The sequence below is a fragment of the Misgurnus anguillicaudatus genome, chromosome 21 (assembly GCF_027580225.2).
Source record: "Misgurnus anguillicaudatus chromosome 21, ASM2758022v2, whole genome shotgun sequence".
Classification (NCBI taxonomy): domain Eukaryota; kingdom Metazoa; phylum Chordata; class Actinopteri; order Cypriniformes; family Cobitidae; genus Misgurnus; species Misgurnus anguillicaudatus.
In genome coordinates, this window is record NC_073357.2 from 57,739,003 (window position 1) to 57,762,500 (window position 23,498).

The following is a 23,498-nucleotide window of genomic DNA, read 5'->3' on the forward strand; positions in this document are numbered from 1 at the left end:
AAATGAACATCAGCTGCACATTCAGTTGCTCACAGACTTACGAGGATTCACTTCAAGAAAGAGCAAAAGACAAACTCTCTTTTGCATGACTTTTTTACATAAAGAACATTCAAATGTTGACATAAAGACTCACACAGGTGAAATGCAATACACCTGTCCTCAGTGTGAAAAGACTTGCACAAGAAAAAGCCACCTTAAGGATCATTTATTAAATCACACTGGTGAGAGGATCTTTGTATGCCCTCAGTGTGATAAATGTTTTAAACGACAAAGAAATCTTAATGCTCACATAAAGACTCACACTGAAGAAAGGCCATACAGCTGCCCTAAATGTGCAAAGACTTACAGGCAAAAAACGCACCTTAAGAAACATTTAACAAGTCATAATGGTGAGGGGACCTTCACCTGCCCTCAGTGTGATAAATGTTTTAAACAACAAATAAATCTTGATGCTCATATAAAGACTCACACTGAAGAAAGGTCCTACAGCTGCCCTAAATGTGCAAAGACTTACAGGCAAAAAACGCACCTTAAGAAACATTTTGAATGTCACTATGGTGAGGGAACCTTCACCTGCCCTCACTGTGATAAGGGTTTCTTACGAAAAATTAGTCTTGATTTTCACTTAAAGACTCATACTGGAGAAAAGACATACAAATGTAAAGAGTCCTTGAACCAACATAAAATAAGTCACAGTGACCACAAGCCTTTCTCTTGTCCTCAATGTGGAAAAAGTTTTACTCAAAGACGAAACCTTACTATTCACATGAGGATTCACAGTGATGATGGGCCTCATACCTGTCCTCATTGTAGGAAGAGTTTTTCAAAAAATGCACATTTAGTGAATCACATAAGAGTTCACACTGGAGAGAAACCTTTCAGGTGCCCGCAGTGTGAGAAGAGTTTTAAGCAGCGTGGACATCTTCTGTATCACATACGAATTCATACAGGTGAGAAGCCTTACTCGTGCCATCTATGTGATAAGAGTTTCAAATGGGCAAGAAGTCTCAAAGTTCATCTGCTGTTTCACCATAATGGAGAAAACCCCTAAAAGTGTTCACATTGTGTAAAGAGTTTTATTGAGTCTGTGACGGTGATAAAACACAAGTGACTGTATACTGGAGAGAAGCTGCACCGCTGTCGTTCATGTTGAAGAAGTTTCAGACGATCTGAAAAGAGCTGTCTGTAGTACTCAAAAATATATTAAATGCATTATATAAAGTGGTGAAATTTGTTCCTGTAGCTCAACTTGTTTCCTGACAACAACCAGGGGGAGACGGCGATCATGGATCACCACTATGTGAAGGGAGGTTTGGTTGCAGGTCTGGAGTTAACACTGCATGCATTATATTGTACACATTTTACACAGTAGCCTAACATTAGCCAGTGTAGTTTTTGATACGCTTTAGCTATGATTTGAACCAAGGTGTTTACTTGTTGTTTTGCTTGTTATCACAAAATAAACTACTCTTATAGGATTCTGTTGTTATTGATTCTTTGCAGAAGTTTACCTGAAGTTAAAACATGATTTTAATTCAATATAATCACCTTCCTGAACTAATTGCCTACTGACTAAAAGTCATTTTTTGACAATAATGTTTAGGCTGTTTTATTTTTTGCCAAAATAAAAGTCAAAAGACATTGAGACTTAGGCAATTTTACAAGCTTTTCTAAATGCCAGATGGAAGAAGATAAATCTACTCAACCTCTGAAGTTAGTTCCATTTATTTGTGTTTTCTGAAAAAATTACTTAGGCAATTAGTTTAGAAAGGTGACGATATATATATATATATATATATATATATATATATATATATATATATATATATATATATATATATATATATATATATATATATATATATATATATATATATATATATATATATATATATATATATATATATATATATATATATATATATATATACATACATTATATATATATATATATATATATATATATATATATATATATATATATATAATATTTTTAATTATTTATTTATTTATTTTTTACTTTCCTTTGAATGTACAAGTGCAGTTTATTTTCTAAGTCTGCCCAAATTTGCATTTCTATGCTGAAATTGCATTGACATTTAGCAGTAACAACTTAAACAAACGGCTGACGTGTTTAGTATTGAAAATATTTATTTTTACGTATACATTCATGTTTTGTATATTTTCTTGAATGTAAATGATACTTTATCAATTACCTTGCATTTCACGAATTAACGAAAATGACTTTTATTTTGCTTTTGGAGCATGTCGTGCGTTGACGTCATCAGAGGTGCGCTGCAGTTCGACTGATGTGTGTGTGAGGTAAATAAAAACGAAATATACAAAAACGCAACTGTAAAAATAACTTGCAATTGGTTTAAAAATGTTTGTGAGAACATCATAATCTAATAATGATATATTAGGAGCATCAGTTGTTTTACACTGATTTCAGTCTTTGACATGATCTTCCTCAGTCAATTTTAAAGATATCAAGGTTATGTTTTCACAGAAAGTTATTTACAGTATTTATGTAGAAAACAGTAAATGACAAAAATTACTTTTGTTGGATTTTCACAGATTGGTGAATTGAATTGTTCAATTATTTGGTCATTTGTATATTCTCACAGGTCTTTTGCTAAAGATGCTGAAACAATCTTAAATGACACAATCTTCAGTGAAGTCACTATCACACCAGTTCATCTATAAAATCTATGTTCACATTCAACTACTCTACTATTCTGATCCACTGTTGTAATGATGGAGTGTGTTAAAGAGGAGACTGATCCTGAATCATTCACAATAACAACTCAACATACTCAACAACAAAGAGGTTTGTGTCTAATCTCAATGACCGATAAAGAGCTTAAAGTTAAAAAATCATTAGAGCTGCACAATATTATAATGAGGCATTTGATTTAAATGATTATAAAATATAAATGCAGTCATCTGGGGATGTGGCGAATGAGGCTTCTGAAGCAGTGAGGCTTTTACAACATACAGACCCTTTTACTGTTAATAAACATTGTGACTTTTTTTGTAATAACAAACTATTAATAAACCTACCATATTTTGTAGTCATAAGAGTTATAAATTAGGAGATTGGCTATAATTTTGACAAATGGCTTAAATATTACACTGTATATTCACACAAAACCATACCCTGCTGCAGTAGCCCATTTTTTATCCTGTATTTAATAGTGACAGTTGGCAACCCTGTATATGTCACCGGGGATTTCAATATGGCATTAATGGAAAAAACTGCTAGTTTGCCATTAATCAGAAGTAAATAAAAATAAAATATAAACATGCGCTGATTGTTGATTATTTGTTAAGGTATGTTTTTTTTTTTTTTGCATTTTGAGATTAAATTGAGGTTTGATTTTTTTATTTAATTTCTTGTTCATTTTAGATGCAATGGAAGTTAACGAGGAACTTCAGCACCACAATTTCAAAAGTGAAGAAAATTCTTTTAGTTGCTCACAGACTGATGGGGATTCACCTGAAGAAAGAGCAGAAGACAAAATCTCTTTTACATGCCATCTTAATAGTGAGACTTTTTCACAAAAAGAACATTCAAATTTTCACATAAAGACTTGCACAGAAGAAATGCCTCAGTGTGAAAAGACTTGCACAAGTAAAAGGCACCTTGAGGATCATTTAATGAGTCACATTGGTAAGAGGACCTTTGCATGCCCTCAGTGTGATAAGTGTTTTAAACAACAAAGAAGTCTTTATGTTCACATAAAGACTCATACTGAAGAAAGGCCATACGCCTGTCCTCATTGTGGAATTACTTACATACATAAATGGCACCTTAAGGATCATATAGTAACTCATACAAATGAGAGACTATTTGCCTGCCCTCACTGTGATAAGGTTTTTTTACGAAAAGGAAATCTTAATGATCACATAAAGACTCACACTGGAGAAAGGTCATACGCCTGTCTTCATTGTGAAAATACTTACCAATATAAAAGAGATCTTTGGAAACATTTAGAAAGTCACAAAGATGAGAGGAGCTTCACCTGCCCTCGGTGTGATAAGGGTTTTTCACTAAAAATAAATCTTGATGATCACATAAAGACTCACCCTGAAGAAAGGCCATACAGCTGCAATCTGTGTGGAAAGACTTACAAATGTAAAAAGTCTTTGATGAAACACAAAATAAGTCACACTAATCACAGGCCTTTCTCTTGCTCTCAATGTGGAAAGAGTTTTAAACGAAGAGGAACCCTTAAAATTCACATGAGGATTCACAGTGGTGATGGGCTTTACACCTGTCCTCATTGTGGGAAGAGTTTCACAAAAAAAGGAAATTTAGAGAGTCACATAAGAGTTCACACTGAAGAGAAACCTTTCAGGTGCCCGCAGTGTGACAAAAGTTTTACACAACGTGGAGCTCTTAAGCATCACATACGAAGTCATACAGGTGAAAAGCCTTTTTTGTGCCATCTGTGTGATAAGAGTTATGCACGGGCACAAAGTCTCAAATATCATCTGTTGTCTTACCATTTTGTAGAAATCCCCTAAAAGTGCGGTTAAAAAATTGAGTCTTTGACGCTGATAAAACACAAGTGACTGTATACTGGAGAGAAGCTGCACCGCTGTCATTCATGTTGGAGAAGTACTACATTTGAAAAACATTTACCCACTAAGTCCCTCTTTGGTAAAATGAGCTGCCAATCTTCATCTGATTGTCTGTGACCACTCAATCCTTCAACACATCTGAAGACGCAACTCTTTTGCATTCATTGCATTATCCACTAATTTACAACTTTTCACTGTTAACTTTAACATTGCTTACAGCTTCAACACTATTTCTTCTTATAGGCTTTGTGTAATATGCTTATTGTTGGTGCTTAAAACAAAATTTGTAAGTTTGTTTTGGATAAAAGTATCTGCTAAATAAATAAATAAATATAAATGGATAAATGTATTAATGATGTGATGAGTTGAATCAGGTGTTAGATGAAGGAGATGAGTTAAGTATCACTGAATTACTAGATCTGAAAGATTGCAAGTTATCATAAAACTAATGGGTTCACACTATTTTAATGTAGTATGTATACAGCTGCCCAGAAGCACTTAACCAGATTAGTATTCCTTTCCAGTTAATTTTATCTATACATGTGTGCCTGGACTCTTATGAGTTATTTGTTCATAAATCAGTTTGCATTAGTTGTTTGTTTGTTTGTCATCCAGCAAAAAAAGATGTTTTTAATATTTTAAGAAAGGGCCTATCTTTGTGTGATATAGTTTTCATAAAGTGTAATTGCATCTTAATTACAATAAAATAAGTTAGTGTTATTTGTTGGTAGAGTCTGTATTGTAATCGTTTTACAAATGTGGGATGTTTAACCTTGAATATATTTATTTTATCCATACATTCATGATGTGTATGTTTTATTTGGTGTAGAAGATGATATGTCATTAATTTCCTTGCTTTTCGCGAATTCTGAAACTAGATTGAAAATGGAACTTTTATTTTGCCTCTTGGAGCCTGTCATGCAGTGACGTCATAATATTTGCGCTGCTGCTCGTCTGTCGGTTGAGGGAAGATTGAGGTGTTTGTGTGAGGTAAATAAAACGATAAAACTCATATTTTTTTTAATGACTTTGTAAAGAAAGGTACTTAAGCAACTTTAATACTAATTTTAAAACAATATTACCGTAGTTTAATACTTTATTGTAAAGTACTGAGAGTTGTTTCACTAGGGCCAATGACATTTAAACAAGGCAAGAAATAAAGAGATTTAACGTTACTTAACCTTTATTGCCATTTAGGTACGTTTTTCAGATCTGTTGATGAACTTTACATGCATTTTAAGGAATACACATTCTCATCTTTTCCATACAGTTCTTTAACGTGGCAGATGTTGAATTGCTGTTGCTAGAAAAATTTATCAATAACATAACAGGGGTAATACATGTAAAGTTACAAATGTACTTTGTTTTTCAATAAAAAATTGTCAGACATTGTATTTTTGTGTAAACGGACATGCAATTTTTTTATTTGTATAATCAAAATTTTAATGCCCACCAATTAAACACAACTGTAAAGACAACTTGCAATTGGTTTAAAAATAAATGTAACTCTGCCTGTGAAAACCTAAAAGTCTCATAATATAATGATAATATACGGAGCATCAAAGTATTAATTATTTTATTATTTTTTTATATTAATCTTAATCTTTAATTTTAAGTTTTCTTTAGATTATTTGGGGTGATTTATGTATACAATGTATGCAGTAGAAATCACAATAAATGACTTTACCTGGCTTTTCACAGATTGGGGCAACCATTTGGCATATTGATTGAATTATTAAATTCAATCTTTGGTCATTTGTATATCTTAACAGGTAGATGCTGAAGAAACAATCTTAAATGACACAATCTTCATTGAAGTCACCATCACATCAGTTCATCTATAAATACTGTGAAGAAGTCAAACAAGCAGCTGCTGTCACAACACATTCAACTACTCTACTATTCTGATCCACTGTTGTAATGATGGAGTGTGTTAAAGAGGAGACTGATCCTGAATCATTCACAATAACACCTCAACATACTCAACAACAAACAGGTTTGTGTATAAAGCTCTTTTCACAAACAGATTACTGAATATGCGTCCGGGATTTGCATTCAAACTAGAGGTTAAAATGCAACTACAAATGCTATTACATATTTTTATTCAAAAATATTTTTTGTTCTGCTGTGCTTTTTTATTAATCACATCCCCAGGTTTAGAAAATGTTCGAAGTTAATTTTCTAGAATGATGCTTTTCGTCACTAGTGTGTTGATTCTGCCCATCCTTACAGTCATCTACATCTGATGGGGTTGAAATAACAGATTTAATTTAGCCATCTTAATAATCTTTTTTTTGCATTTTGAGAATAAATTGAAGTTTGATTTTTCTTAATTTAATTTCATGTTAATTTGTTTGTTTGATTTAGGCCTGATGGGAGTGAAAGAGGATGGTCACCAACAAAATGAAATGGAGGATGAACATCAGCACCACTATTTCATAAGTGAAGAAAATTGCTCACAAGCTGATGAGGATTTACCTGAAGAAAGAGCAGAAGACAAAATCTCTTTTACATGCCATCTTTATGGTGAGACTTTTTCACAGAAAGGACATTCAAATGTTCACATAAAGACTCACGCTGGAGTTAGGCCATACGCCTGTCCTCAGTGCGAAAAGACTTACAGACATAAATGGCACCTTAAGGAACATTTAGTGATTCACACTGGCAAGTGGCCTTTCACCTGCCCTCAGTGTAATAAGGGTTTTTTACGAAAAAGACATCTTGATGATCACATAAATACTCACACTGGAGAAAGGCCGTACACCTGCCCTCAGTGTGATAAGACTTACACATGTAAACAGCACTTTAAGGATCATATAGTAACTCATACAAATGAGAAGTCATTTGCGTGCCCTCAGTGTGATAAGTGTTTTAATCAACTACAAAATCTTAATGTTCACATAAAGATTCACGCTGGAGAAAGGCCATACGCCTGCCCTCATTGTGAAAAGACTTACAGATATAAATGCCAGCTTCATGAACATTTAGTGATTCACACTGGTGAGAGGCTTTTCACCTGCCCTCAGTGTGATAAGGGTTTTTTACGAAAAAGACATCTTTATGATCACATAAAGACTCACACTGGAGAAAGGTCACACGCCTGTCCTCAATGTGAAAATACTTACATATATAAAAGAGATCTTTGGAAACATTTAGTTACTCACACTGGTGAGTGGCCCTTCACCTGCCCTCAGTGTAATAAGGGTTTTTTACGGAAAAGACATCTTGATTCTCACATAAATACTCACACTGGAGAAAGACCATACGCCTGTCTTCATTGTGAAAAGGCTTACACATGTAAACAGCACCTTAAGGATCATATAATAACTCATACAAATGAGAGACCATTTGCATGCCCTCAGTGTGATAAGAGTTTTAAACGACAGGGAAATCTAAAAGTTCACATAAAGTCTCACACTGAAGAAAGGCCCTACAGCTGTCCTCAATGTGCAAAGAATTTCAGACTTAAATGGCACCTTAAGGAACATTTAGTTATTCACACTGGTGAGTGGCCCTTCACCTGCTCTCAGTGTGATAAGGGTTTTTCCCGGAAAAAAAATCTTGATAATCACATAAAATCTCACACAGGAGAAAGCCCATACGTCTGTCCTCAGTTCAATTCATAAGTAATCTACCCAGCTCTGTCGACATGATGGAAAGAGAACTAAACATTTTTGTGACTGAAGTGAGATTATTAAAGAAATTGTTCACCCAAAACTGTACATTTCTGTCATTATTCACTTATAAGCCACAATAAAACTACTCAGTCCTTCTTGGGTGAAATGAGTTGCCATTCTTTACCTGATCGTTTGTGATCACTGAATCCTTCAAAATCATCTGAAGACACAACTCTTCTGCATTTATTGGATTATACCCTTTCCACGGTTAACTTTAACATTGCTTACGGTTTCAACACTATTTATTTTTGTGAGCATAGCTTTGTGTAGCCTACTATGCTTATTGTTGGTGCTTAAGATTTTTTTAAATGTTCCTCATCTGTAAGGTAATTTGAAATAAAAGCATCTGCTAAATGAATAAATGTACATTTATTAATGATGTGATGAGCTAAAAGGTGTTAGATGAAGGAAATAAGTTGAGTATCACTGAATTTCAATCTGAAAGATTACAAGTTATCATAACACTCACGTGTTGACCACCTGTTTTTGCTTACGCTATTTTAATGTAAAGTACTTTTAATTGTCTGTATACAGCTGCCCTGGAACACTTAACTAGATTAGGATACTTCTCTAGTTAATTATATCTATAAATGTATGCCCTGACTCACAAATCGAGTCACAAATCAGTCTGCATTAGTTATCATGTTTGTTTGTAAGTCCATTCAGCAAACAATAAAAAAATATGTATTTTTATATTTTAATATGTGAGCTACTATATTTCACAATCCTTTTGTGTTCGTTTTTATAAAGTGTATTTTATTTATTTTGTTATATAAAGTTTAATCGTAATTAAGATGTACTGTTATTCATTGGCATAATCTGTATTGTAATCGTTTGATAAATGTGGGATATTTAACCTTGAATATATGTATTTTACCCACTCAATCATAATTTGCATATTTTCTTTGGTGTAGAAGGTGATAGTTCATTAATTTACTTGCACTTCACGAATATTGAACGTAGATTGACTAAAGGGACTTTTATTTTGCCTCTTGGAGCCTTTCGTGCAGTGACGTCATAAGAGTTGCGCTGCAGCCTGCAGCTCGTTTGTCGGTTGAAAGAAGATTGTGAAAGAAGAGGTGTTTGTGTGAGGTAAATAAAACGACACAAAATATGTTTAAATTGTAAAACTTTATTTTAAAGTTCTGAGAGTTGTTTCACAAGAGCCAACATTTGTACAAGACATTAAACAAAGAGATTTACTTCACTTTTAAAGCCGTCAGATCTGTTAATAAGCTTTACATTTACTTTAAGAAATACTCGTGCTCCTCTTTTTCATAAATTTCATTAACATAGCTGATGGATAATTGAGAAATTACAATAAATTACTTTACCTGGCTTTTCACAGATTGTATTGATTGAATTATTAAATTATAACTTTGGTCATGTGTATATCTTCACAGGTCTGTTCCTGTAGATGCTGAAGTCACTATCACACCAGTTCATCTATAAATACTGTGAAGAAGTCAAACAAGCAGCTGCTGTCTCAACACATTCAACTACTCTACTATTCTGATCCACTGTTGTAATGATGGAGTGTGTTAAAGAGGAGACTGATCCTGAATCATTCACAATAACACCTGAAGAACAAAGAGGTTTGTGTCTAAAGTTCTTTCCACAAACAGATTACAGAATATGTGTCTGGGATTTGCATTCAAACTAGAGGTGGGAATCACAGAGTGCCCTACAATACATGATACATGGCTCACGATAACGACTGCATCACGCTGCGGTGATTATCGGTGTATTACTTGCCGATCCTATGGTGATACATCATGATATCTGCCTAACTTTTTTTAAGTGAAAAAATGATCCAGGGACAGTTTTACATGTCCATTTATAACCCTAGGATTTGCCTTCAGAATGAAATGGTCTGTTAATTATGGATGGACGAATTCAGGTCCAGCCCTACCTTTATTTCAGATGCAGTTTCACTCAGAAATACGTCACCACGTGAAAATAAGACAATCGTTACTTCTGTTTCTGTTACACCAATAAATTTTAACTCTAATTTTTCATTGCACCTTTTTTTGTGTTCCTTACAAACAGGGGCTCCGCTAGCAATTTTGGGCCCTATGAAAAAATAGGGGGTCGGGCCCCCACCATACCCATTTCGCACCAAACATACTATCCAACCTACTGTAGCTATTCAAAATCTTTGTCTGTAATTTAATAATACAGAACTATTTATTTTGCTATTATTTTGACCACAGTTATCAGTATTTATAGATACCTAAAATGTCTGAAGCTAAGATAATTTATTGTGCAATGTAAATTTAATTAAAAAATACAGTACATTAAACCAAATATTCAGAGAAAATGCAACATTCTTAAAGATAAATGTGACCATGCCTGTGAAAACCCAGCTGAAGTATTTCTTTGTGATTAACTGTTTTCCACATAAAATCATCCTATATAATGTAAAGAACATTTTATGAAAATATAAACTTGATATCTTTAATGTTGACTGAGTTATGTCATGTCAGCGATTGAAATCATAGTGAAATAATGCTTGAAATTAAACTGTGATGCTTTTAATCTCACAATAAGATTTGAGACTTTTCTGATTTTCACAGGCAGTCTCAGTGACATACTGTATACTTGAGCTGTTACACACACCAATAACATTGTGACATTTAAAAATGGCGAACAACAACAATGCACCTTTTCTATACATTTACATTCTGCCTCAAATAAGACTGGGTCAAAAATGCTTGACCAAAGCTTGTATTATAATTATTAGCATTATTTATAAGATCAAGTACAAGTTTCACACACCAGCAGCTTCAGTTAAGCAAAAATAACGACAGATCATTGAAGCTGTGCACTTAAAGCTTTACTAAACCCCTGATCAGAGCCTGACTCCACCCACTGGCAATATTTGAAAAATGCAAGAAAAGTGGGCAGATCCCAACGGAGATAGAGGGGAAAAAAGTGTTTGGTTAGATCGTAACAAGGGCGTGGTGAGCTTTAACCTGCTTACATCACGAGGCATTTTTTGGACCCAACATCCAATAGGAAAATTAAACTGCAGTAGCCACTGTGCAACCTGAAGAGGGCAGCACTCAGACGTTTTTACACCATATATTGTAGTATTGAAAACGCTTTATATCCAAATGTCAAAAAACTTACTAAAATCAATGAACAGCACTAATAAAACTCCATTCTTACAGATCATTAACTAAAAAAAGTTGGTTTAGGGTTTTAATACTCTTTAAGAAAACAGATATACTGTTATTAAATGATTCTTCAGACTGTTTTTTAATCAACAGGGCTCTAAAATGAAATGAATGACAACTATAGCAGATTACGACATAGATTTCCGTTGATTTATTAAACCTGTTGCAAGTTGAGAAGCTTTAATATACATAACTGGACTAGTTTAGCCTTAGTTGCATTTCAGTTTTATAACAACCAACTCGATTCACGACTGCATAAAAATACTTCCTTGGCATATTGCGTAACAAAACTATTGTGTAACCGATAGCATTTCTAGTTTATGTTAATTAGCATACAGTGTACGGGCTACGTTAATTAAAACAGCTTATAAGGGCTGACTTCGCGTTAGAATCATAACATAAAACAGGGAACATAAATCACCTTGTGTTTTTTTAACTGGGGTGAACAGAGCGAAGACTTGACAGTGGAAAGCAAACTGCATTGTATTGCTCCAGCGTCACATTGTGTAAACTGCATTTATAGTAAGGAAGTGCACATATGCAGATATCATAGCAAATAGCAGTAAATACACACACCTTGTTCTCTTCTGAAATTCACGCGCACTGTGAGACCGTGGATTGAAGACGGCGCTCAAACGCAGAGTAAAGACGGGGCGGAGCTAAAAGGGCTCAGCTTAAGGGGGTTGCGTGTGCGGCACAGTCCTTGGCTGGGGCCCTCAAAAGTTCATGGGCCCTTAGAATCATCCTAACTACAAATGCAATTACATATTTTTATTCAAAAATATTTTTTGTTCTGCTAGGCTTTTTTATTAATCACATCCTCGGCTTTAGAAAATTTAAGTGTTTTGTTTGAAGTGTCATTTCTAGAGGTCACGAGGTAATTAGTCGATACTGCCCATCCCTACAGTCATCTACATCTGATGGGGTTGAAATAACAGATTTAATTTAGCCATCCTAATAATCTTTTTTTTTGCATTTTGAGAATAAATTGAGGTTTGATTTTTCTTAATTCAATTTCATGTTCATTTGTTTGTTTTAGGTCTAATGGGAGTGAAAGAGGAAGGTCACCAACAAAATGAAATGGAAGATGAAGATCAGCATCACAATTTCAAAAGTGAAGAAAATTCTTTCAGTTGCTCACAGACTGATGATGATTCACCTGAAGAAAGAGCAGAAGACAAAATCTCTTTTAAATGCCATCTTAATGGTGAGACTTTTTCACAGAAAGAATATTTAAATGTTCACATAAAGACTCACGCTGGAGTAAGGCTATACGCTTGTCCTCAGTGTGAAAAGACTTACAAACGTAAAAACCACCTTAACGAACATTTAGTGATTCACACTGGTAAGTGGCCTTTCACCTGCCCTCATTGTGATAAGGGTTTTTTACGAAGAAGACATCTTGATGATCACATAAATACTCACACTGGAGAAAGGCCGACTTTCACATGTAAACAACACTTTAAGGATCATATAATAACTCATTCAAATGAGAGATCCTTTGCATGCCCACAGTGTGATAAGTGTTTTAATCAACTAGAAAATCTTAATGTTCACACAAAGATTCACGCTGGAGTAATGCCATACGCCTGCCCTCATTGTGAAAAGACTTACAGATATAAATGCAAGCTTCAGGATCATTTAGTGAGTCACACTGGAGAGAGGCTTTTCACCTGCCCTCAGTGTGATAAGGGTTTTTTACGAAAAAGACATCTTCATGATCACATAAAGACTCACACCGGAGAAAAGTCACACGCCTGTCCTCAATGTGAAAATACTTACAGATATAAAAGAGATCTTTGGAAACATTTAGTTACTCACACTGGTGAGTGGCCCTTCACCTGCCCTCAGTGTGATAAGGGTTTTTTACATAAAAGACATCTTGATGATCACATAAAGACTCACACTGGAGAAAAGTCATACGCCTGTCCTTATTGTGAAAAGACTTACACATGTAAGCAGCATCTTAAGGATCATATAGTAACTCATAGAAATGAGAGACCATTTGCATGCCCTCAGTGTGATAAGTGTTTTAAACAACTAGGAACTCTAAATGTTCACATGAAGTCTCACACTGAAGAAAGGCCATACGCCTGTCCTCAATGTGAAAAGACTTACAGACTTAAATGTCACCTTAAGGAACATTTAGTTATTCACACTGGTGAGTGGCCCTTCACCTGCCCTCAGTGTGATAAGGGTTTTTCCCGAAAAAAAAATCTTGATAATCACATAAAGTCTCACACAGGAGAAAGAGTTTTATTGAGTCTTTGACTGTATACTTACACAGCTGCAGACTCACAGAGAAAAGCGCAGTGAACAAAGATCAACTTCAGTCTTCAAGTTCAAGCACATGAAGTGAAATGAAGATAAACCTCACAATTGAATTACTCCAAAATGTATGAATTTTAATGCATTACATGAAGTGGTCAAATTTATTCCTGTAGCTCATTTTGTAGAGCATTGTGTTAACAGTTCAACAGATCATGTGCTCAAATCCCAGGAACACCCATAATGATGAAATGTATTATCTGTAATGTATTGTAACTTGCTTTTGATAAATGTGCCAAATGCATTAAAATGTAAATATTGTTTCAGGATTTATTATTTTCACGCTGGAGTAGCAGTACTATTAGATTTGCACTCATGTAATTTGTTAAAGGGACAGTGAATTTGTCAATTTTATTGTTTTATACGGTTGTCTGATGTCTACTTATGATGTTCACATGGTTTTTACATTCAAAAACATCAAAAGCAATAAGTAATAAGTAGGCTATTTTGTAACATGGATTTGTGGCTGTCTGGAGAAATGGTTCGTTTGAAGGGGCGGGCCGCATTGAAGTCCTGCACGTAAACGCCCACTGCTATGATTGGACAGCTTCATTACTTCATTACAGTCAATACATGTGGGGAAATGTTTTAAAAACATTCATTTAAAAAAAAAATAGCAGCCAAACACAAATATGTTTGAGCCAGAAAAGATTTTGGGTGCTAAAGATGATACACATAAATGACAATACGTATAGTAAAGTAGAAACAAAACTTTAAAGTGCCCATCTTATGACTGCTTTTCCACAAGTTAAATAAGTTTATGTGTTGGAAAAAATGTATTTCTTACTACATATTTGAATGTTTTATGTTACCATTTATGAATGTATAATCAATGGTTTAGATTTATGAATATATATACTAATTTGCTCAGAATCATATTAAGTCCGACTAGCTACTTAGAAAAACTGCCACGGTAAAATAGTGCATACAATGTTCTTTTGTTATCATATGACCTTGGGTAACTGCATCATCAAGCTGCATCATCAAGTTACTATCTTGTTTTGGTAAAATGTAATCAATCCTATTTAATCCTATTAAATGTTTGATGTTTTTACAATTGTGGAAGTCTGTGAGGTTCGACCTTCGGAATGAACGGGGTGAACCAGTGATTAAAACCTAAATAAAAACAGTCCTGCAGGAGGGCTCAATTCGAGAGACAGTTGAGTGTTTCCTGATGAAACATCTCAATCTGGGTTCTCCCTGCAGTATTACTACCCCATTCGTGGTCTGAGTGCATCGTATTTTTGTTAAGGTTCATAAGTATTTTAAACCTGACCGTATGAGTTCCATAAAGCATGTTTCAAAAGTTGTTTGCTCGAAATAGTGAATTCCAGCATAAATTGTGATGTAGCAGTTTCAACAATAAACTCGTTTTCCCAGGACAATGCTAACATATTCCCGTTCAAACGCATTATTTTCGCAAATTACAGAAATTAAGACCCGGCGGGGGATGTATACTGCTTGTGGACCGCGTGCACAAGTTATTAGAGACCGTACAGTTATTAGAGGCTCGGGGGTTAGCCTCGTCAGAAAAGCCGGGGCGGTTAGTTTGGCAAAACACTTTTAGTTTGGCAAAGCACTATTACTTAGTTTTTGTAGAATTGTAAAATAAAGTTGTTAAATATTTTTTTAACTTTCGAAACCACGCTGCAAACTATCTAGCCTGCAAAAATATCTATATAGCCTAACTTAAACAATTTTAACATCACTATACATTTAAAATGTATAATTTACAGGATTAGCATCAATGTATGATCTCTGTTTTGAGATATAGATGCTCTAATGTAGTATTTTGTGACAGAAGATGACAACATGCAAAATATAACGTGACTTCTTACCTTTTTTGTTGATACAACGCTCGCGAATCGAATCCAGTCTGTTTCAGATGTGTGAAGGATCCATGAAAGTCCAATAAAATACATTCAATGACCATTTTTGTCCACAAATGCGTATAATCCGTGAAATATAGATACATAGTGACCGTCTGTTATAGTCTGTAATAGTCTGTTGTTTACATCACATTTCGGTAACACACTGTATATAAGGTTACTCCGGGTTCCAATAACCATGCGTTAAAACTTTGTTTTTAAAAGTAGGCGGGAGTATAATCCATAATATCCAAATTGCTGTTATTTCCGTGAGACATGATGACAGCACAGGGTATCAAGTGACTGCTCTCTCTGTGCTCTCTAGCTAATGGTGGGTTAAGTCCTGCGAGTGGGGTGGTGGGCGGGAAAATTCAAACTGAATGTGACGAAATAGTTAGTTACGTAACAACGGAGCTGAGTTTGAAACCGTGTAATTTGAGACTCAAGGCAGAGGATATTCAGAAACCTGTATCTCACTCAAAACAGCATGGATGGATTTTTTTCCAAGTTTGTATGCGTGTGGGAGCATCAGAGACACGCATGAACACCCCAAAACCCAGAAAAAGTGAGTTTTTCATACTATGGGCACTTTAAACTCGCCTTGACTAAATTATCGTATACAACACAGTAAGCGCGCATCAGAATCTAAACTGCGGCTGATAAATCTTTATCAATAACTTTGTATATTGCTATTGTGCTTGTGGGTTTGCTCTTTTACATACATGTAAAGTTACATACCACAGTTATATGATAAAAAGCTTTGTTGAGTGTTTGACCTTTCAAACGCCTTGCCTTAAATACCGTATACAACACAGTAAACGGGCATCATAATCTAAATTGCGGCTGATAAGTCCTTCCTTATAACTAACTTTGTATATATCTACCGTTAAATTACTGTGGTAATGTTAAGTGTTGTACCTTTATTAATCGTTTAATGTTTTTAGTAAATTAAAACAGTCAAACATACGTGTTTAGACACAGATGTTACAACAGGACATATCAAGCGATCTCTTCTAACAAAGCAATAGTGAAACGCAGTAACTTAAAGTAAAATGTTTTACTTACTGTGTATACTGCTGTGTCATATTTGTCAGATACAATATTAGTGGTGCTTTTAATCACAGTCTCTCTGCAAATCCAGCATCTACTTGCTTCTTTACAAATTAATCCGTGGTACACAAAGTCATCAAACACTCCCCACGCGAGCTGGAACTGCTTCAAAAACAAACTATAACCACCCATTCCTAATGTTATGTTTGAAGCCTCCGTTATCCAGCGTCTGTGTTCTTCCCATAGATGATTCTTCAACAACCGAAAACTAAGTTTCCGTGGTTACTCTATCATAACAGATCACCGCATCAAAATAAAAGTCTCTCAGAAAAAATTTATTTAAAAGTCATTTTGGTTGAATTTGGCAATCTTTACTGATTGTTGAAACACACCTGTGTCACCTGAAGCTGTGGGCGGGGCTACAAAAGTGGTTGTTGTATTTGGGTTGGGGGAGGTGCTTCAATTCTACTCTGACGTCATATTTCTCTGAATTCCTCACTCAGTCGTTATACTGGCTTGGTGCCAAAGGCTGTTATATTTCAGTATCACGAACGTTTTCAATTCTGAAACTTGCAGGATGTTCATTTAAGTATGATGACCTCTTATATAACAAATTATCAAGTTAAAACTGAGTATTTGATTCACCGCTTGAGGTAGCAACAATTTCAATCTCCATCCGTATACTTAAAATCTAAATTTTGTTAATCATCGACATGCAGAGTTGGGTATTAATAACAGATTACATGTAATCTGGATTACGTAATCAGACTCCAAAAATCAAGTACTTGTAATTAGATTAAACTACATTTTAAAATACTCTTAATCAGACTACCGCTTATTTTTAATGGATTACATGATTACATATCGCACAGGAGAGAAGCAACGACGAGGCAAAATGGAGAAGCACTCAATGTTTGATCACTGTCTGGATGTTTAGACGCCTCTTAATTTTTAAAGAAACTCACAGTTTAAAGAAACACTTCAGTTTTATTTGTGAAGTGAAATTTTAGACCTAGAAGGGTTGTTGCAGTGAATTTCATGAAATTCAATATGTTTTTTGTAGGGATGCACGATAGGATTTTTTTTGGGCCAATACCGATTTAAACAGACAACGTCTGGCCGATACCGATATTAAACACTTGTATACAATACTACCTCCTCTTGATATTTCTGCAGAACACTCGTTGCAAATGGCAATTTTTTTGGTCTTTATCCGAGATTTTTTTAAAAGCCCAGACCACAGACATTTTCCCAAAATACTCTAAGACCGCATGGATCACGTGAATGAGTAATCTCGCGTGATTAACTATGTGATTTATTATTTTTTCCCTCATCGCACGTCTGACAAACTATAATTTATACAACTTATTTTGTTTTGGGAAGTATTTCATTATTTTGATAATTATTGTTAAAAATGCTGGATTATGCAACAGACATGCAACTCATTGCCTTTATGCGGTTAATTAATAAACAATCGGTATCGGCCTTTCTCGTGCTCAAAAATCGTCCGATAAATAGATGTTTTTGTTTTTATTTACTTTACAAATTAATAAAGTTTGCTTTTGTTTTATTCAATGTGTTACTATCAGTTGACACTAATAGCAAAGTAAATCAGTGTTTGTATTTGTATTTATTCCGATCTCCATTAGCTGTGAAAACACAGCTATTCTTCCTGGAGTCGATACTTCACTACAAAACATTTACATGAATAATATGACAAAAATAACCATAATACAAACAAAAATTCATAACATCAATAAAAACAGCACATAAGTACATACTCACACCCACACAAATACATCCACACATCCACGCACAGGACCTAATTTATGTTAAAGTAATAATAGAGAGATACGCTTACTCATTGCGATTAGTAGAAATTTTAATGATAAATAATACTATAAAGAATCCCATTTTCTTATTCTGAAAAGCATTTGAAGCACTTCGATATAGGAAGCAGCATCACAGGACCAAATCTCAGAACAATAGTCCAATTGTGAGAGTACAAGTGTTTTTCTTCTTAGGTGCTATTGGAATAAAAGAAGATGCCTCTTCAGAAGGACTTTAAATTGATGTTTACTATTTGCATTAATAATTTCACTTGGCAAATTGTTCCAAGAATACATGGATATGTATTTTACAGTATTTTTTCCGTGATTTGTTTTTACTTTGGGTAGTTTGAATCTGCCCTCTATAGCATGTCTGGTTCCATAATTATGCTCGTTATAACTAAAACATAACTCCCGATAAAGCACATTTGGTAATTCAGATACTACAATATTTCTTGTCAGATTAAGCAATGAGGCTTCAAATCTCTCTGTTACCTTTAACCAGGACAACATAGCGTGCATCCAATTTACATTTGTTCTATACAGACATCGAAGAGCACATCGCGCTGCCTTGTTTTGAACCCTTTGAAGCACTTTGATATGAGAAGCAGCAGCGCAGGACCAAATCTCAGAACAATAGTCCAATTGTGATAGTACAAGTGTTTTTATAACATCTGCCACCATATTAAAAGGCAATGAGCACCGTTTAACCATCACAAGACTTCTGCCCATCTTGCGTACAACAGTGCTGATGTGTTTGGACCACAATAGCTTGTTATCAAGTTCTACTCCAAGAAGTTTAACCTCTTGTACCTGCTCGACATTTGTATCCTTCACAGTTATACACAATTTAGGCTCATCCAACAGCATACATCTGGTTCCAAACACAATACTTTTTGTCTTTTCAATATTTAGTGCTAACTTATTATTTATGATCCACTCATACACCAATTTTAATTCCTCCACTAAAACATTTTGAAGTTCACCAATTGTACTTTGTGATGAATAAATTGTTGAATCATCAGCATACATAGATATTTTTGCTTTTTGTAACACTAAAGGCATATCATTTGTGTACATAGAAAACAGTAGCGGACCTAGACAGCTTCCTTGTGGTATACCACAACACACATCTCTGTTATCTGAAAAACTTCCATTAAAGAAAACAGTCTGTTTCCTATTCTCTAGGTAACTTTGAAGCCAATGTAATGCTGCTTGACTAAAACCATAACATTTCATTTTTCTTAATAAGAGATTATGGTCAATAAGATCAAAGGCTGAGCTGAAATCTAATAACACTGCTCCTGCCAACATCTTATTATCTAATGCTGTGAGCCAATCATCTGTCATTTGAGCCATCGCTGTAGCAGTTGAATGACCAACTCTGTAAGCGTGCTGAAAGTCAGTACTTAAGTTATTATCTGAAAAATAGTTCTGAATTTGTTCAAAAACTATTTTCTCCATCACTTTACTCAAGGTTGGTAACAGACTAATTGGTCTACAGTTAAGACCACAAAAAGGTACAGCTGTACTTTTTGGTAATGGTACAATCTTTGCTGTTTTCCAAGATTGCGGATAACTACTCTTCTGTAAACTCAAGTTCAAAATATGAGTAATCGGAACTGCAATTATATTTGCCACTTGTTTCAGCAAGGTTTTTCTTTACATTCTAATAGTAATTTCTTTACTTGACTCTCCGTTACTTCAGTAAATTTAAATTCGCAAGTTTTTCATACCATGATTCTATTTCTTATTAACATTTCTGCTTTTGTATTATTCATTTGTATTTGACCCATTTCATTTCAAACTTATCAATTTTCTCATAGAAATACTTACTTAAATAATCTGCTATTTCCAATGGCTTCGTAAGAAACCTATCCCATAGTTCAAGAAATGTTGGAGCACTCTTAACACCTCTTCCCAACATGCTATTTAAAATATTCTATAATTTTCCGCTATCATATTTATTATTCAATATCAAATTTCCATTATACAGCTTCCTTTTCTTTGTATTCAATTTAGTCACATAATTTCTCAATTTTCGGTAGACTTGCCAATCTGATTCTTGCCAATCTGATTCTTAGTATTCTGAAGTTTTAACAATCCGTACAATGCACTTTAAAAATGAGTCTTGTTGGTGAAAAAGAATTAAATATATATTTTTTCCTCTTATATATTTGAAATCAAACAAGATTTGTCAAAAGTAATCTAAATGTAATCCAAAAGTAGTCAGATTATGTTACCAACAATGTGTAATCTAAGAGATATATTACTGACAAATTTTGTCATGTAATTCGTAATCTGTAACTGATTACTATAATGGAGGGGCGTGACCTCCCACAATTTAACTGGCTGAGGTGGCAGATATGGACTTGACTCCGGTCAGAGAATCAGGCTCCAGAGGATTTATGTTTGATTAACAGAGCTTTATTTTAGTTGCATTGGTATTTGTGTTGTGTTTGTGTTTTTTTTCTCACAAACCCACAAACCAGACAGAATGATGAAAGGAATAACTAAAAAGTCTGCTGCCTTTCTAAACAGACATCAAAAACGCAGGAGCACTCACTCAACTGATATCAAACTGCAGTATCGCCGTATTTCCGACAGGCTTTCCAACAATTACAATTCATAAGTAATCTACCCAGCTCCGTTGACATGATGGAAAGAGAAATAAGCATTTTTGTGACTGAAGTGAGATTATTAAAGAAATCGTTTAACCAAAACTGTAAATTTCTGTCATTATTCAATTATAAGCAAGTGCTTCACATGTTAAATGTCTTTATTATCAGATCAGATTAAGGTATTACAGTCTAAAACATTTGCAATAGATTTAACTACTCAGTCTTTCTTTTGTGAAATGAGCTGCCATTCTTCACCTGATCGTCTGTGACCACTGAATCCTTCAAAATCATCTGAAGACACAACTCTTCTGCATTCATTGGATTATCCATTAATTTACAACTTTCCATGGTTTACTAACAATTGCTTACAGTTTCAACACTATTTCTTATTGTAAGCTTTGTGTACTATGCTTATTGTTGGTGCTTAAGATTTTTTTTAAATGTTCCTCATTTTTAAGGTAGTTTTGGATAAAAGCATCTGCTAAATGAATAAATATACATTTATTAATGATGTGACGAGCTAAAAAGTGTTAGATGAAGAAAATAATTTGAGTATCACTGAATTTCAATCTGAAAGATTACAAGCTATCATAACACTCATGTGTTGACCACCTGTGTTCGTCTATGCTATTTTAATGTAAAGTACTTTTAATTGTATTTATACAGCTGCCCTGGAACACTTAACTAGATTAGGATACTTCTCTAGTTAATTATATCTATACATGTATGCCCTGACTCTTATAAGTTGTTTGTTCACAAATCAGTCTGCATTAGTTGTCATGTTTGTTTGTAAGTCCTTTCAGCAAACAATAAAAAATATGTATTTTTTATATTTTAATATATGAGCTACTATATTTCACAATATTTTTGTGTTAGTGTATTTTATTTACTTTGGTATATAAAGTTTAATCGTAATTAAGATGCCATTAGCATAATCTGTATTGTAATCGTTTGATAAATGTGGGATATTTAACCTTGAATATATTTATTTTACCCACTCAATCATAATTTGTATATTTTCTTTGGTGTAGAAGGTGATAGTTCATTCATTTACTTGCACTTCACGAATATTGAACGTAGATTGACTAAAGGGACTTTTATTTTGCCTCTTGGACCCTTTCGTGCAGTGACGTCATAAGAGTTGCGCTGGAGCCTGCAGCTCGTTTGTCGGTTGAAAGAAGATTGTGGAAGAAGAGGTGTTTGTGTGAGGTAAATAAAACGACACAAAATATGTTTAAATTGTAAAACTTTATTTTAAAGTGCTGAGAGTTGTTTCACAAGAGCCAACATTTGTACAAGACATTAAACAAAGAGACTTCACTTTTAAAGCCGTACAGATCTGTTAATGAGCTTTACATTAACTTTAAGAAATACTCGTGCTCCTCTTTTCCATAAAGTTCATTAACATAGCTGATGGATAATTGAGAAATTACAATAAATGACTTTACCTGGCTTTTCACAGATCGTATGGATTGAATTATTAAATTATAACTTTGGTCATGTCATGTGTATATCTTCACAGGTCTGTTCCTGTAGATGCTGAAGTCACTATCACACCAGTTCATCTATAAATACTGTGAAGAAGTCAAAGAAGCAGCTGCTGTCACAACACATTCAACTACTCTACTATTCTGATCCACTGTTGTAATGATGGAGTGTGTTAAAGAGGAGACTGATCCTGAATCATTCACAATAACACCTGAAGAACAAAGAGGTTTGTGTCTAAAGTTCTTTCCACAAACAGATTACGGAAAATGTGTCTGGGATTTGATGGGATTCTATTAATGAAATCTGCCATCCTATCCTAATCAATTTTTCTCAGACTAGTTAAAGGTGATCAAGAATGGATTGAAATAAGATGTTATATTGTTCTTTGATATCTAAATATAAGGTATGTGGCTTTTTAAGTGAAAAAATGATCCAGGGACAGTTTTACATGTCCATTTACAACCCTAGGATTTGCCTTCAGAATGAAATTGTCTGTTAATTACGGATGGACGAATTCAGGTCCAGCCGTACCTTTATTTTTGTTTTACTCGGATATACGTCACCACGTGAAAATAAGACAATCGTTACTTCTGTTTCTGTTACACCAATAAATTATAACTGTAATTTTTCATTGCACAGTTTTTTGTATTCCTTACAAACCTACACAAACATACACATTGTTAAAAACGCAACTACAAATATATTTACATATTTTTATTCAAATATATTTTTTGTTCTCCTGTGCTTTTTTATTAATCACATCCCCAGCTTTAGAAAATTTACAAAGTGTTTGATGTGTCATTTCTAGAGGTCACGAGGTCACTAGTGTGTCGATACTGCCCATCACTACAGTCATCTACATATGATTGGC

The 23,498-nt window shown here is 34.3% G+C and overlaps 5 protein-coding genes across 8 annotated transcripts in view; all 5 read left to right on the forward strand.

Moving 5' to 3' along the window:
* Positions 1–23,498, forward strand: part of LOC129451856 (uncharacterized) — a 196,249-nt gene that overhangs the window by 24,452 nt on the left and 148,299 nt on the right. The window lies entirely within an intron of this gene.
* LOC129452195 (uncharacterized) overlaps positions 1–23,498 on the forward strand; it is a 153,558-nt gene that overhangs the window by 17,253 nt on the left and 112,807 nt on the right. The gene's annotated exons all lie outside the window — the stretch shown is intronic.
* On the forward strand, positions 3,414–8,626 carry LOC129451921 (uncharacterized). Its single transcript, XM_055215488.2, has 3 exons — positions 3,414–5,577; positions 6,360–6,583; positions 6,955–8,626. The coding sequence occupies exons 2-3, from the start codon at positions 6,508–6,510 to the stop codon at positions 8,211–8,213; spliced, it is 1,335 nt and encodes a 444-aa protein (XP_055071463.2). The 5' UTR covers positions 3,414–5,577; positions 6,360–6,507; the 3' UTR covers positions 8,214–8,626.
* On the forward strand, positions 9,182–14,032 carry LOC129452053 (uncharacterized). Its single transcript, XM_055215724.2, has 3 exons — positions 9,182–9,356; positions 9,668–9,859; positions 12,483–14,032. Exons 2-3 carry the CDS (start codon positions 9,793–9,795, stop codon positions 13,712–13,714), a joined length of 1,299 nt encoding a protein of 432 aa, XP_055071699.2. The 5' UTR covers positions 9,182–9,356; positions 9,668–9,792; the 3' UTR covers positions 13,715–14,032.
* The window catches only part of LOC129452262 (uncharacterized), a 23,199-nt gene continuing 21,939 nt past the window's right edge, over positions 22,239–23,498 (forward strand). For both annotated transcript variants that reach the window (XM_055216020.2, XM_073859508.1), the window contains exons 1-2: positions 22,239–22,348; positions 22,662–22,853. In XM_055216020.2, the coding sequence (XP_055071995.2) occupies positions 22,787–22,853 (67 nt within the window). In that variant the 5' untranslated portion in view covers positions 22,239–22,348; positions 22,662–22,786. The remainder of the gene's footprint in view (positions 22,349–22,661; positions 22,854–23,498) is intronic.